The sequence below is a fragment of the Asterias rubens genome, chromosome 21 (genome assembly GCF_902459465.1).
Source record: "Asterias rubens chromosome 21, eAstRub1.3, whole genome shotgun sequence".
NCBI lineage: Eukaryota > Metazoa > Echinodermata > Asteroidea > Forcipulatida > Asteriidae > Asterias > Asterias rubens.
In genome coordinates, this window is record NC_047082.1 from 3561144 (window position 1) to 3574440 (window position 13297).

General features: G+C 41.4%; 2 protein-coding genes across 6 annotated transcripts in view; one reads left to right on the forward strand and one right to left on the reverse strand.

The window, feature by feature from the left end:
* LOC117304587 (serine/threonine-protein kinase par-1-like) overlaps positions 1-5118 on the forward strand; it is a 68924-nt gene extending 63806 nt beyond the window's left edge. For both annotated transcript variants that reach the window (XM_033789117.1, XM_033789116.1), the window contains 5 exons: positions 71-210; positions 717-853; positions 2147-2276; positions 2820-2983; positions 3680-5118. In XM_033789117.1, coding sequence (XP_033645008.1) covers positions 71-210; positions 717-853; positions 2147-2276; positions 2820-2983; positions 3680-3784 — 676 coding nt within the window. In that variant the 3' untranslated portion in view covers positions 3785-5118. The remainder of the gene's footprint in view (positions 1-70; positions 211-716; positions 854-2146; positions 2277-2819; positions 2984-3679) is intronic.
* A 1011-nt stretch (positions 5119-6129) lies between these two features.
* LOC117304846 (cytochrome P450 2J6-like) lies at positions 6130-11391 on the reverse strand. 4 transcript variants are annotated; one of them, XM_033789466.1, is made up of 5 exons: positions 11199-11391; positions 10481-10600; positions 9515-9678; positions 7430-8386; positions 6130-6394 (listed from the first exon to the last, which is right to left on the reverse strand). In XM_033789466.1, the coding sequence occupies exons 2-5, from the start codon at positions 10591-10593 to the stop codon at positions 6213-6215; spliced, it is 1416 nt and encodes a 471-aa protein (XP_033645357.1). In that variant the 5' UTR covers positions 10594-10600; positions 11199-11391; the 3' UTR covers positions 6130-6212. The 4 variants fall into 4 exon arrangements, with proteins under 4 accessions (XP_033645357.1, XP_033645356.1, XP_033645358.1 ...); XM_033789465.1 differs by having other exon boundaries at positions 10481-10684; XM_033789467.1 differs by lacking the exon at positions 10481-10600.
* Positions 11392-13297: the final 1906 nt, after the last annotated feature.

Genomic DNA, 13297 nt, shown 5'->3' on the forward strand with positions numbered 1-13297 from the left:
CAATACTAACCAAGTTCGACAAAAATCTGTTGATGTATTTTAATAAGTTTTGTGGTTTCAACTTTTTCAGAGTGAGTTCTGCCAAAATAGAGGCCCCACCAAAAGATGAGCTGAGTCTACAGAGAAAGAGTTTGCTAGCGGGATCAAACCATGGAAGAGCACCAGGCAAGACGCAACCTTATAGGGGTCATTATAAGATGGAAAAATACGGTGAGAGCTCCTTATAGGCTTGGCTAACGTGACCGGACAACCTGTAATGCGACTGACCGTAGTGCGACTGACCATGGTTTTGCCATGTATACCTTCAAGTTCCAGTTGCTGACTATTTATAAGTATCCTGTTGGATACTCACGTATAAGAGTGTTACATGTAGTAAAATTTGTGCATGTTTTTTAGTTTGAGGAAACTTTGGAATTGTTTTTGTTACCATGTCCTTTTTGTGTAATGCAACTGACCGCTTTTTACAACGTTATAACATCCAGAGCACAAAGCCCACAACATTTCTTCACTTCAAAGCCTTAAACTTAGTGGAAAGAATATCTCACATAGAACGACTAGCACCAAGATCAAGAAATTACACAGAAAAGTGTAATGCGACTGACCATGGAATCGCCCTTAAGGGGACGCAACTTTTTATTTCAGATATTAGAGACCACAAGGGGAGCTGAGTGTAGGAAACCTTTTTTTTCTGAAGGTGTTTTTTACTGTTCTTCTAGGTCACAAGAGGTCTCAAACATACCCAAGGAGCAATCAAAAAGGAGTTATTAATCTTGGGGAGCAGCATATGATGAGTCTACTTCAAGAAGCATCGAAGAAGTTTGAAGATTCCGTCAAGAAGGAAGAGAAAAGAAATGTAAGCTGGATTGACAAACTTTAAATGTTTTTGATACAAGGGTTCGTTCGATTAGCTTCCCTGGGTGGACCCGGTCTGCCCCAGGTATATTCGAATAGCTTTGAGGAGTCAGTCCAGGGGCTTACCCGGGTCGGCCCCCAAGTGCCCTGCTTGTGGAACGGGTTACTTGGGGCTGGCCCCAGGTTCATGACATCACCACAGAGGGTGAGTGATCGTTCGATTAGCTCTTGTCATGGGCTCACCCGAGTGAGCACTGCAGGGTCGACACGGGGAAGCTAAACGAAAGCAGCCTTGGTAAAATTGGAGGCACAACCATGAAATAATTCTCTTTTGAGGGAGTGTTGGCTCTGAAAAGAGCCGGTTTGGTCTCGGCGTTTTGAACGGTAGACTCTGCTCGTCTTCAGGGGATACCTTTTGTAGATCAAGTTTTTGGCCATGACATGAATACCTACTCACTTTTGATGATAGATGTATGTTTGATAAAAGCCGGTTTTGTCTCGCCGTTTGGAACAGTATACATGTACTCTACTCGTCGTCAGGAGATTTTGTGGATCAAATATTTGGCAATGACGTGAATCCTTACTCACTGTTAATGAAGATATCATAATTATAATTTACCAATAGAAGTTTCAGCTTTTATTAGTCGTCGCTTTTATTAAGGGAATCAATGTGTGGTGAAGAGGTTTTCAACTAGTGGTTTAATCCCAACGAGGCATGGTTCTTGATAATTTTACCGAGACGAAGTCGAGGTAAATTATAAAAACCAGGCCTCGGCGGGTTTAAACCATTAGTTGAAAACCGATTCAACACACTTTGATTCCCATTCATAAATACCTTTTCGGTCAAAAACATCATCACTTTTTGGTCAAAAAGTAAAATAATTGCAAAAATTATAGTTGTTAAATGATTTCTTTCAACACAACACCCCTCCAGCTATGAAATGGTAAAGCCCTCCGCCGCCCTCGGGTAAACAACTCCTTATAAGGGAATGCTGTGCGCGTCACGCGTATCGCGTCATGTTAGACAACTGTTTCAGCCGTTGCTCTCGACCAATAGGAATGAAGAAACTGTCTTATAAGAACAGGTGCAAGGTTGCGTGTCGCGTCCATGAATTAACACTTTTTACCGGTCATAAACAAAGGTTTATACACACCCACGTGACGCGCTCTCCACCAATAGGAATAGCGAAACTGTCTGAGGTATTTATGAATAGTCGTTTTATTATACAAACTCTGTGAAAACTTCTCCTCATTGTTACTTCATAAATTGAATTATATTTTTATCCACTTATAGAATCTTCAAAGTATCAAAAAGGGGAAGCACCACAATGACATCATGGTTAAACCTAGCCAGAGTTTGACAACAAATCAACAGCCAAATATACATAGTCAGGGGCCAATTGTGGATGAACAGCAGAATACCAGTGAGTTCAGATAGTGCAGGGTAAATAATTACAATTATTAGGAATACTACAATGAGCATGAAGATTGTCTTGTGTGTACTTTTGGGACAGCTTGGTCCCAAGTACATTGCTTCAACACGTGAAGGAAACAAATTTGCACACTTTAAATGGTTTTGATACCTTTTGTAGATCAAGTTTTTGGGCCATGACATAAATCCCTACTTACTGTGAATGAAGATGTTTGTGATATAATTAACCTGTAAAAGTTTAGCTTCATTTAAGTCAACAAGTTTTTGAGAAAAAAGAAGTGAAAAATTCACAGGGCAATGTTTTCTGGAGAGTCGCGTAAATAGTTTTCGTGTCACCGAGACAGAAATTGTTTTTGTGAAATTGTTTTACTCATTTCTCAAAAACTACAGCACCTCAGCAGGTATTATTTCAAGGGAAGCTTTCTACCATCATTATCTTATAAAATGTTTTTTTTTTTGGTGATTTGTGTAATACAAAAAGTACTGGAACCCTTTAGATTTGGACTCGGCCTAACTGAACAATTGTATTTTCTAGGTTCCCTGGGGATCAGTACCAAGCCTCCTCCAATACTGCCTAGTAATGTGACCCCTCAGCAAGTATTTAACGTACAAAAGAGCAGGGAGTTCCTACCTGTAACGTCACCGATGAAGGGAAAGCTGGGTGGACAGAGAAGCTACGGCAGGAAGTATAGAGGCAAGGTGAGATCTTAGGGTGGTCGAGATTGTGGTAGTGGGGTCTTTACTTATCTATCACCGCGAGGACCTCGGGTCGAACCCTGTCGGGGGGCACTATGTCGATAAGGTTTTCAGTCCCTATACCTGGGCCTTAGATCATGGCTCTGCTTGCCGTAAGCAAAGAATCACCCCTTAGGGGAGCAGGGAATTCGGCCCTTACGTCAAGTGTATTTTACGAGTTAGCAGGGAAGTTTGGCTTGTATTTTGGCCAGTATCTGCCGCAAGCAGCGTTCATGGCACTGCTGTAAAAAAAAAATAATAAAAAAAATCATAAAAATCAAATGAATGCAGCATTTCATAATTAGAAAGAGACTTAACAAAATGCCTCTTTATGCAGCTGAGTTCTTAAACTGTTCTTGAATATGCCAAGTGAGTTTGATAGTTTCACAGTTTCTGGTAGGGAGTTCCAAAGCCTCGGTGCTGCGCTCTGAAAACTTCTCTCCCCCCATCGATGATTTGTTGTTTTTTTCCTGATATGATTCTAGGCATGGAATTCCATCTTTGAAAGGGCAAGGGCACTTCCATTGGAAAACCTCAAAATCTATGGGAAACTTTTGAAGGGGGCACCAAGGCCAAGACCAGGGGCTATGGCCTCCTTGGCCTGCGTGAAATTACAGGCCTGTGATTCTATCTATGTTTTTTCTGGATTCTTTGCTGCAGGATTGGGATGCTGGTTACCGGTTAGAGAGAAAAGTGAGCGATACCATCAAACGAGCTGGATCAGCTATCAGGAGGACACCTGATCTCTTACAGAATTGCACCTAGACTCAATTTACATCATCTGTTGCATGAAGGCTATGGGGATTGGTATGGGATGGAGATGGTTGCCAGTCTACGTGATGGGAAATGGTTGATGATGTTCATGATGGTTGGTGGGGGGGAGGGGATCTTGTAAATTTGGTTTGGAAAAGTAAACAGCTCAGAGTGTTTTTCTTGCAAAAATATGGTTTATTTTCCCAATTAACCATAACCAGGACTACTAGAGTGGATCAAAGAGCTACTTTTTCCTAGGAGCCCTTCTTTAAAAAGTAAACAGTGTACTAGAAAGACCTTACTATACTAATATCCATCTCCACGTTGCTAAAGCATCAAATTCTACAATTTCAGTAAGGTGATAAGCACATACACATGTACATTTTGCCCTACTCAAGCACATGTCAATTTTTAAGTAATCAGCTTAGATGTTATGTGATGTTTAATGTCTGGGAAATACTCTGGCTAAGTGTTTGTACTTTCTAAAATAACCAGACCCTGTGTAGTCAAAGCACTTCAAATAAAAGGTGTTCTACGATCATGTTGGGCTGAATAAAAGGAAAAACTTGGTTAATATGGCCTCACGATGCAACCCTAGCAGAGTCTTTTCTCTTTAGCCTTCCAGAAAGACTCAGCTGGGGTCAAAACATCCGGCCATTAAAAATTGTTTGCATATATACCATACAGTAGGTCCTTTTGATTGGTAAGCAGTTTGCAACAGTGAATTCTATTTTCTAAATGAATAAAAGGGGCAGATATTTATAGAAAATGTCTTCTACATGTACGTAATGGTGTTTTTCTTTCAGTCAGATATCAGTCATTCATCCCAAAGCCTGGTTCATACTTCCTGTGAATGCGAATGGGGTACGAACCTTTGAGGTCACAAATTCACAACTAATTCGCAACAGCTGAAATGTGCTAAACTTTTGTGAAACATTCGCTGCGAAAACAGCCCTGTGACGTCACAATTTGCTTCGCTTAAGGGCGGTGTCACACCTAGCAATTAACAGCCAACCATTTTTTGGCACACTCCAAGAGGAAAAGGCATTCACATTTGAATGTTCAAACATTTTTCTTGGAGATCGTTAGACATTGTTTGAAAAAAATAACTCCTGTGCTGCCAAAGTGGTCCTAAATCCTGCACTGTAGTTGGTTGCCTGCAAAAGTTGCCTCATGTGACAAGGCCCTTGTCAGTGATCATTCCAGTGGTCCATATCTAGTTTCCTATCAACATTTGTAATTCCTATGGGACCTGAAAGTTACCTGAAACTGTATTGAACCAATGGGAGACTTTCTGGGACGATAGAGGGCAGCAGACTTACCGGGTAAATCCATTGTTCTCAGAATTATGCGCATGTTCAGAACTACGTAAACAATGGAAATTTACCCGGTATGTCTGCTGCCGCCTAGCGTTGGAAAGTCTCCTATTCACCTGACGTCATCATCAGAATAATCTTAGTTCCGCCATACTGGTGGGCAATTAGTTATTCAGTGAAGTGCGCATTTAAGGCGGTGCAGCGTTTACACGTAAACCTATTTGCCCACCAATATAGTGAGCTTGGCACAGTCGCCGCAAGTGACGTGCGTTAAGACTAGTCTTATCTCCAGTACAAGTTTTCATTACATGTATCTAGTACTATAGTTAGGACTATGCTTGTGAATTTGACCCCTGTTAACATGACTTTGGGAATCAATGACCTAGCCACTGCAACTCTTGGACAGAATTTAAACTGGTTTTCAGATGTTTAAACTGGCATTGGGCTATTGAATACTGTTGAAGAAGAACACTGCTCTTTATTCTATCTGAAGACAAAAACAGGGCTCGATTTCACTAAGCAATAAAATTCATCGTAAGACAAATTGTCAGTATTACCATAGTGATTTGTACTGTGACATCACTTAACTATGAAGTGCTTTGTGAAATCGGCCCCTGAAACTAGGTGAAACTGTTGAAGAATCTATTGGCCCTGTGCAAGAATATTGGGTTTTTAAAACTGAACACTGGAGCCGGGTAAGAATGACAAAGAAAGGAATGTGTGAATTAAAGGCAGTGGACACTATTGGTAATTACTCAAAATAATTATTAGCATAAAACCTCACTTGGTAACGAGTAATGGGGAGAGGTTGGTTGTATAAAACATTGTGAGAAACGGCTCCCTCTGAAGTGCCATAGTTTTCGAGAAAGAAGTAATTTTCCACGAATTTGATTTCGAGACCTCAGATTTAGAACTTGAGCGCTCGAAATCAACCATCTGAAGGCACACAACTTCATATGACAAGGGTGTTTTTTCTTTCATTATTATCTCCCAAGTTAGATGACCGATTGAGCTCAAACTTTCACAGGTTTGTTATTTTATGCATATGATGAGATACACCAAATGAGAAGACTGGTCTTTGACAATTACCAATAGTGTCCACTGTCTTTAAATTTACTCTAAGTTTATTTCCTCCGATTGGCACAGATTTCAAATGGCAGAGGGGATAAACTGATGCCTCCAACACCCTGGAATGAGATGGGCGGGGCTCCTTCAGGCTTACTGAGGTTGAATCCATGAAGAAAATGAGTAAAGAAAAGGAAGAGCTCCATCTTGGCAAGTTGTTCTCCTAGGCATGCACGTCTTCCTGTATAATCACAGAAAAAAAAAGGAGAACTCAGATAAGGCGTTTGGGAAAAATGCACAAAATGAAAAAAAACAAATCCTCTCAAAACGTGGCCCTTATTTTTTAAACTGTGTCGATTACATGTGAGCACACGGGCACATCTCTAAAACAAACGCATGTTATATTTTGATTAATTTTCAAAACATGACCTCTTTATAAGCCTGGTTTATACATTCTGCGGATGTGAATACGATACAATGTCGCCACAAATTCACAACAAATTGTTTGCATCAGTGGACTTGTGCAAAACTCTTGCGAAACATTCATCGCAAAAACAGGGCGGTGACGTCAAAATTTGTATTGCATTCGCATTCGCAGGAAGTATGAACCAGGCTTAATTTACTGATTTGTCCACTGGTTGGTTGTATGGTGTGTTTATTAAGAACTAGAGGAATTGAAGGGATGTACTTTTCCAAAAACAATAAGGGAATCAATGTGTGGTGAAGAGGTTTTCAACTAGTGGTTTAAACCCGCAGAGACCTGGTTCTTGATAATTTTACTGAGACGAAGTGGAGGTGAATTATCAAGAACCAGGCCTCATCGGGCTTGAACCACTTGTTGAAAACCGATTCAACACACTTTGATTCGATTAATAAATACCTTTTCGGTCACAAAACATCAATACTTTTTGGTCAAAAAGTAAAATAAACGCAAAAATTATAATTGTTCACTGATTTCTTTCAACACAACACCCCTCTGGCTATGAAATGGTAAGGCCATCGGGTAAACAACTCCTTATAAGGAGATTGCTGTGCGCGTTGCGCGTATCGCGTGATGTGGCACAACTGTTTCAACCGTTGCTCTTGACCAATAGGAATGAAGAAACTGTCTTATAAGCACAGGTGCAAGCTTGCGTGTCGCGCCAATGTTTCAACACTTTTTACTGGTGTTAGATCATCCGTTCAAACACCCCCGCTTGATAAACTGTCTTAGGTATTTATGAATAATGTATCAAGTACTTCTATAAGCCCATTCAACCACAAAATGTATTCTCACCTGTCCCATAAGGTATTAACTTTTCAGACTTCTTCACGCTCTGATCAGTTTCATCAAAGAATCTTTCAGGGATAAACTTGTCAGGTTCTGGCCACAGCTCTTGATCCATCCCAAGCGCCCATAAGTTTGGCAAAATGATGGTTCCTTTTGGGATATTATACCCTCTAAAAGTCACAACGCTTGACGCCTCATGCGGCACACCTAATGGGATGATATTGCTGATGCGTTGAATCTCATACAGCGTTGCTTCTGTGTAAGGAAGCTTCGCTCGGTCGGAGAGACGGGGAAGGCGATCACGACCAACTTCTCTATCAATCTCGCCCTGTATCTTCCTTTGAATCTCTGGAAATGCTATCATGTATAGAAGAGCCCATCGTAGCGTGGTAGAAGAAGTCTCCGAACCAGCGGAGAATAAATCCGCCGTGGTGCCAAGGAGATCATTGACGGTCACTGTAGAATCATCGGCTCTCCTCTCCTCCTCCAAGATCACATCCATGAAGTCACGAATAGTCTCTGGGTTGAAGGTCTTGCGATGTTCTTCCAGAACATTCCTGCTGAAATCATTGACGTGTCGGGTGTTATCCAGACATTCTTTAACCATAGGGAGGAATGAAGCTAATAGGTGTGAGTAAGGCATGAAGAGTATTGCACCCGTTGCTCCTCCCATCAGTTCAGTGTTCCTGTAGATAGCTCTTTGAAGCTCAATGAATATGGAATCTGTGTAGTCGTAGCGTGATCCAAACACTACAGAGCAAATCACGTTAGAAATTCCACTGGATAAGATCTGAGAAGGATTGAATGGTCTGCCGTTGTAAGATCTAACCTCGTCTAACATGAATCCTGCCTCGGTGGTAATCCGGTCTTCAAAGACTGGTTTTCCAACTCCAAAGTCTCTCATGAAGTTGAGAGTTAATTTCCTCTGGGCCTTCCAGAGCTCCCCAGAGGCCCCTACGGCTCCTGTACAAAAAATATCAACATTATTAATGTACATTTTAAAAAGGAATACATTGATACAATGTAACAATTTGCCATTGTTTTTGTTTACCATTAAAGGCCGTGTACACTATTGGTAATTGTCAAAGACTAGCCTTCACAGGTGGTGTTTCTCAACATATGCATAAAATAACAAACCTGTGAAAATTTGAGCTCAATTGGTCATCGAAGTTGCGAGATAAGAATGAAAGAAAAAACACCCTTGTCACACGAAGTTGTGTGCGTTTAGATGGTTGATTTCGAGACCTCAAGTTCTAAACTCGAGGTCTTGAAATCAAATTCGTGGAAAACTACTTCTTTCTCAAAAACTATGGCACTTCAGAGGGAGCTGTTTCTCACAATGTTTTATACCATCAACCTCTCCCCATTACTCGTCACCAAATAAGGTTTTATGCTAACAATTATTTTGAGTAATTACCAATAGTGTCCACTGCCTTTAAGGTAAAGTCAATGCAAAAATGAGAATACCCCTTGCATGCACCATCATGCACCATTTTGAGTATTGCCCCAACAGAGGGGCACATAATTTCAAGGGGCATCGCTTAAACTAAAATTGGACATGTCATCAATAGTTGGTATCTGAAATCTATTTTGGCATGTCTATGGCTGTGTCCGAATTGGCGGCTACGGCTGGATCATCATGTGTTGAAGTATACGAAATTCTTAGCAACAGTCGCAACCCTAGCCATAGCCACAAATTAGAAAATGGTGTTTCGGGACATGCATTTTTTTCATATCAGATCCATAAATTGGCATGCCCAACTATAGTTTGGCATGTGGGAAGTCTATTATCTATAGTTTAGATGGTTGACAAGTAACTAATGTTTCAGAAAGGCGCTCCAGAGTTGCACCAAACCAAATTCTGAATTGAGTACATGCTGGTTTGTGGACTGAAACAGTTGAGATCGACTGCCACGGTCGTTTGGAACGAATCTGGAGTGCCTGGGTTTTAGACGTTGATCTTGTCATGAGCCAAACCTAAAAATGTTATGTTAAGCTCGCCTGTCTGAAACCAACAATTTTATAGGTCAATCGGAGTCGCTCCTAATCTATTGGTTCGGTGCGTCTCTGAAACAAGTGTAAGTCCTTTACCTATGCCTCCCTGCAGCACCTGTTCAAATACTGACAGTGATGGGCGACCATTTAAGTCTGGATGGTTGAGTGCATCACGAATCACATCATATCCATGTAGGACAACAACCCTATTGCCAGCAACTAAGTTGACCATTAATACTGGTCCATGTTTCTCCGATAACCTGTCAAAACAAAAGTTACATTTTCATCAGTTTGTTCATCAATCATTGAAAGTCACTTTTCAAGTTAAAGACAATGGACACTATTGGTAATTGTCAAAATCCAGTCTTCTCACTTGGTGTATCTCAACATATGCATAAAATAACAAACCTGTAAAAATTTGACCTCAATTGGTCGTCTCAGTTGCAAGATAACTATGAAAGAAAAAACACCCTTGTCATACATGTACGAAGTTGTGTGCTTTCAGATGCTTGATTTTGAGACCTCAAATTCTAAACTTGAGGTCGCGAAATCAAATTCGTTGAAAATTACTTCTTTCTCGAATACTACGTCACGGGAGCCGTTTCTCACAATGTTTTATACTATTAACCTCTTCCCATTACTCGTTACCAAGTGAGGTTTTATGCCAATAATTATTTTGAGTAATCACCAATAGTGTCCACTGCCTTTAAGCTTGGCCAGGGGCAGTTCTCAAACCTTGGCATGGGCTCCATCTCCATGCACTGTCTGTTTTTTCGAACCACCACAGCGTGCACAATACATGCTGCTCCAAAAAGTTCAGGTCTGGGGGCCTAGCTGCATTTCAACTGCGTAAAGAGCCCTTTTAATACGGAGTGAGAAATAACCTCTCTCTTAAGAGGGAGCAGTTGCCTACAATGTTTTATACTATCAACAGCTCTCCATTGCTCGTTACCAGGTAAGTTTTTATGCTAACAATTGTTTTGAGTAACTACCAAACTGATTACCAATAGAGTCCAGTTCCTTTAAAGGTTTACTGCAGCAGGCAATTCTAATGTCGGGTACCTTTGAAATATTTGATGTGGCGCTCCTGTGTTTCTGAGAGAGAGTATAGTAGGAAGACTACCGACAACTGGCCATGAGCGTGGTCCAGGAGGCAAGGCAACAGGGCATCGCATATACCACCTCAGGATTAAAAATACAGTTATGCTTATCAAGATGGTGGACGGCACATCTACAGGAATACTCCAATACAGACCCATCATTTATCTAAGCAGTGCAGAAATACAAAAATATTAATATTCAGAATTATAGGCAGGAAATATAATATAAAGAACACAGACAACTCTATCTCAAAAACTGCCTTCTTAAGTTCTACATACAAAGCCAACACTGCCCTAACTAACTGCCTATCCTTGCTCTACCGTTGTCTATGTTGGTGAGATAGAACTTTGGGTTGACACAGCACCGAGTGAGTTACTCCTAACATGCCTAGAACTATGCGGTTTCGTTCCTCTATCGTCTTACGGGAGACAATAGCGGAACGAAACCGCATAGTTCTAGGAGTAACAGTGAGTTAGCCCCATCAAAAGTACCAATACGCTGGACTCCCTCCGCTTCTTGCAGAGGGAGTCATGGAGTCCAAGGTAGGAATAGGGGCGGAACTTCAAGTTCCCCGGAAGTACTATTTATACCCCAAGTCTAAAAACTGATGCCCGATGCGATGGCAGAAAGTCCTTACTCTATGCAGAAAGTTACGTTACGTTAGCCAAATTAAACTCACCGTCTTTGGATTATTTATGAACCAGTCAATGGAGATTATTTTAATTGATGATGACTGTCCACTGCATTCAAGAAGTATGGGATTGGCTTTGGTACATGCATGTAGAAATACATGAGTTAACCATCTGCTGAAAACAACAACATCACCGGTCTTTGTTTACAATACCGTGTGAATTTGACAACGCGTGTCGAAGGGGCGCCCTCAAGTGTCAATTTCCCAAAAATAAAAACGCACCACACCCACATACTGGTCCCCTGTTTATATCCGACATGTATTGTACCGGTAATAGCTTTTTAGAACCAGCGATTTCATTAGATACAATGATTTCATTGGATAAATCTGCAGTGACGTAAGCTTTCCATGTCTGTATTTTGATTGGTCCGAGGTGATGTGGGTCAGCTGACCAACATCACATTGGGCCAATCAAAACACTTTCTTTCGGTCGTCTGCTGCACATGCTTTGTGCACTGTGTATCACGTGCAAGTTACTTGCATGTGTTTGTTGTATGTACCATGGAGGAACCATAGGCCGTGTCCGAAACGACGACTTCGGCTACAGCTACGTCTAGATCAGCGCTTCTACCAGTGTTAAAAAATAGGCAGACGCGCGCGATCTAGCCGTAGCTGTAGCCGAAGTCGCCGTTTCGGACACGGCCTTATTCCTCCATGTATGTACAATGTTATGAAATGTTCACACGTATGTAGGATTTATAGGACGTCACGTGTCGTTTCACTCTCTTGAGGGCGCTTTGAAGTGTTTTTGACAAAAGCACATGTGGGGCGCCCGATATGGCACAAATTTCTGCAAATTCTGAAGGACATCACGTTCTTTGCACAACCCAGCCTAAACCATGGAGGAGAAATATGTAAGTAGGCCCTAACTCTGTTTATTTTATCTGGCAGCAATTCTTGTTTTTCCGATTGGAAAAGTGAAGCACAGTTCCTGGACTCGTGTACTGTATCATGTAGGTCTCTGATTTTGTAACCTTTCCCTTGACCAAGGCGTTGGAACATGGATGGAAGTCTGCTAAATAGTTAACTTGGGCATGTTGAATAAAATAATATCTCTTTTGAGGGGGAGTGTTGGCCCTGAAGAGCTGGTGTGGTGTCTCGATATTTCTAACAGTATACTCTGCTCGTCTTCGAAGGCGTTGACGTTTTATTTTCACTTACAATTAGTTGTTTTTCCTGCACACAATTTGCGCCACCTGCGCCCGAGCTATTCTCTATTATCGTAGTCTCTTCGTTGGGTGCTGTCACTGTATGTATGCACACTCTCTGCATCGGACCTACGCACAGTCAGGTTACGACGGTGCAGGAGATTCTGAACCCCCCCCCCCCCCCCCCCGGAGATTGTTTTGTAAGGACAAGCCGCTACAAGCTACCTGTAGCTTTGGGCGTTGCCTCCACGAGCTTTGGTCGGCTAGTTTTTTTCTTTTCCTGTCTTTTATATATACATGTATGCATTAAATTGTAGTTCTGTAATTGAAATGGTTTTGTGGAAATGAAATAGTGTGAATTGAATTGACAAAATTCTGCCCCCCCCCCTTGTTTCGAACTGTGTACAAACTTCTTCTGATAGCGCCCTCTTTTGAATCATCCTCAGAATTACTGCCTTCAGCATGGCTACTGAACCGTAGGACTTTTAAGAAGTGTGGTGTGTGGTGTGTGGTTACGCAGGACGGTCGAAGTTGGATAACTTTGTTGTCAAACCAATACCATACCACACCCCCGTGCGTTTCAGATCAATAATGCACTGTTCACAGAAAATCGTTTTCTGGACTGATGAAGTTACTAGGGTGATTTTCTTTCCGTCTGGTTTCTACTTCCACTAATGGACTCCGTTGTCGATGGTTTGTGTCAGTGACAAAAGGTTTCCATAGGGGGGGATGGGTGTTTTGGGTGCAGATAGGCCATGCTGTTATCTACCCATGTATATACTGGAAGGGGGACAAGGTAGCAGCAGACTTGTGTACTTCCATTGTTTTCGGAAATAGTATCTGAATGCTAAAACTACATGGCAATGAATTGTACACTGGTGGTAGAAGTTGTACCATAAAGCATTCCTAATAAATCTCATATTGTTTGTTTGTTTGTTT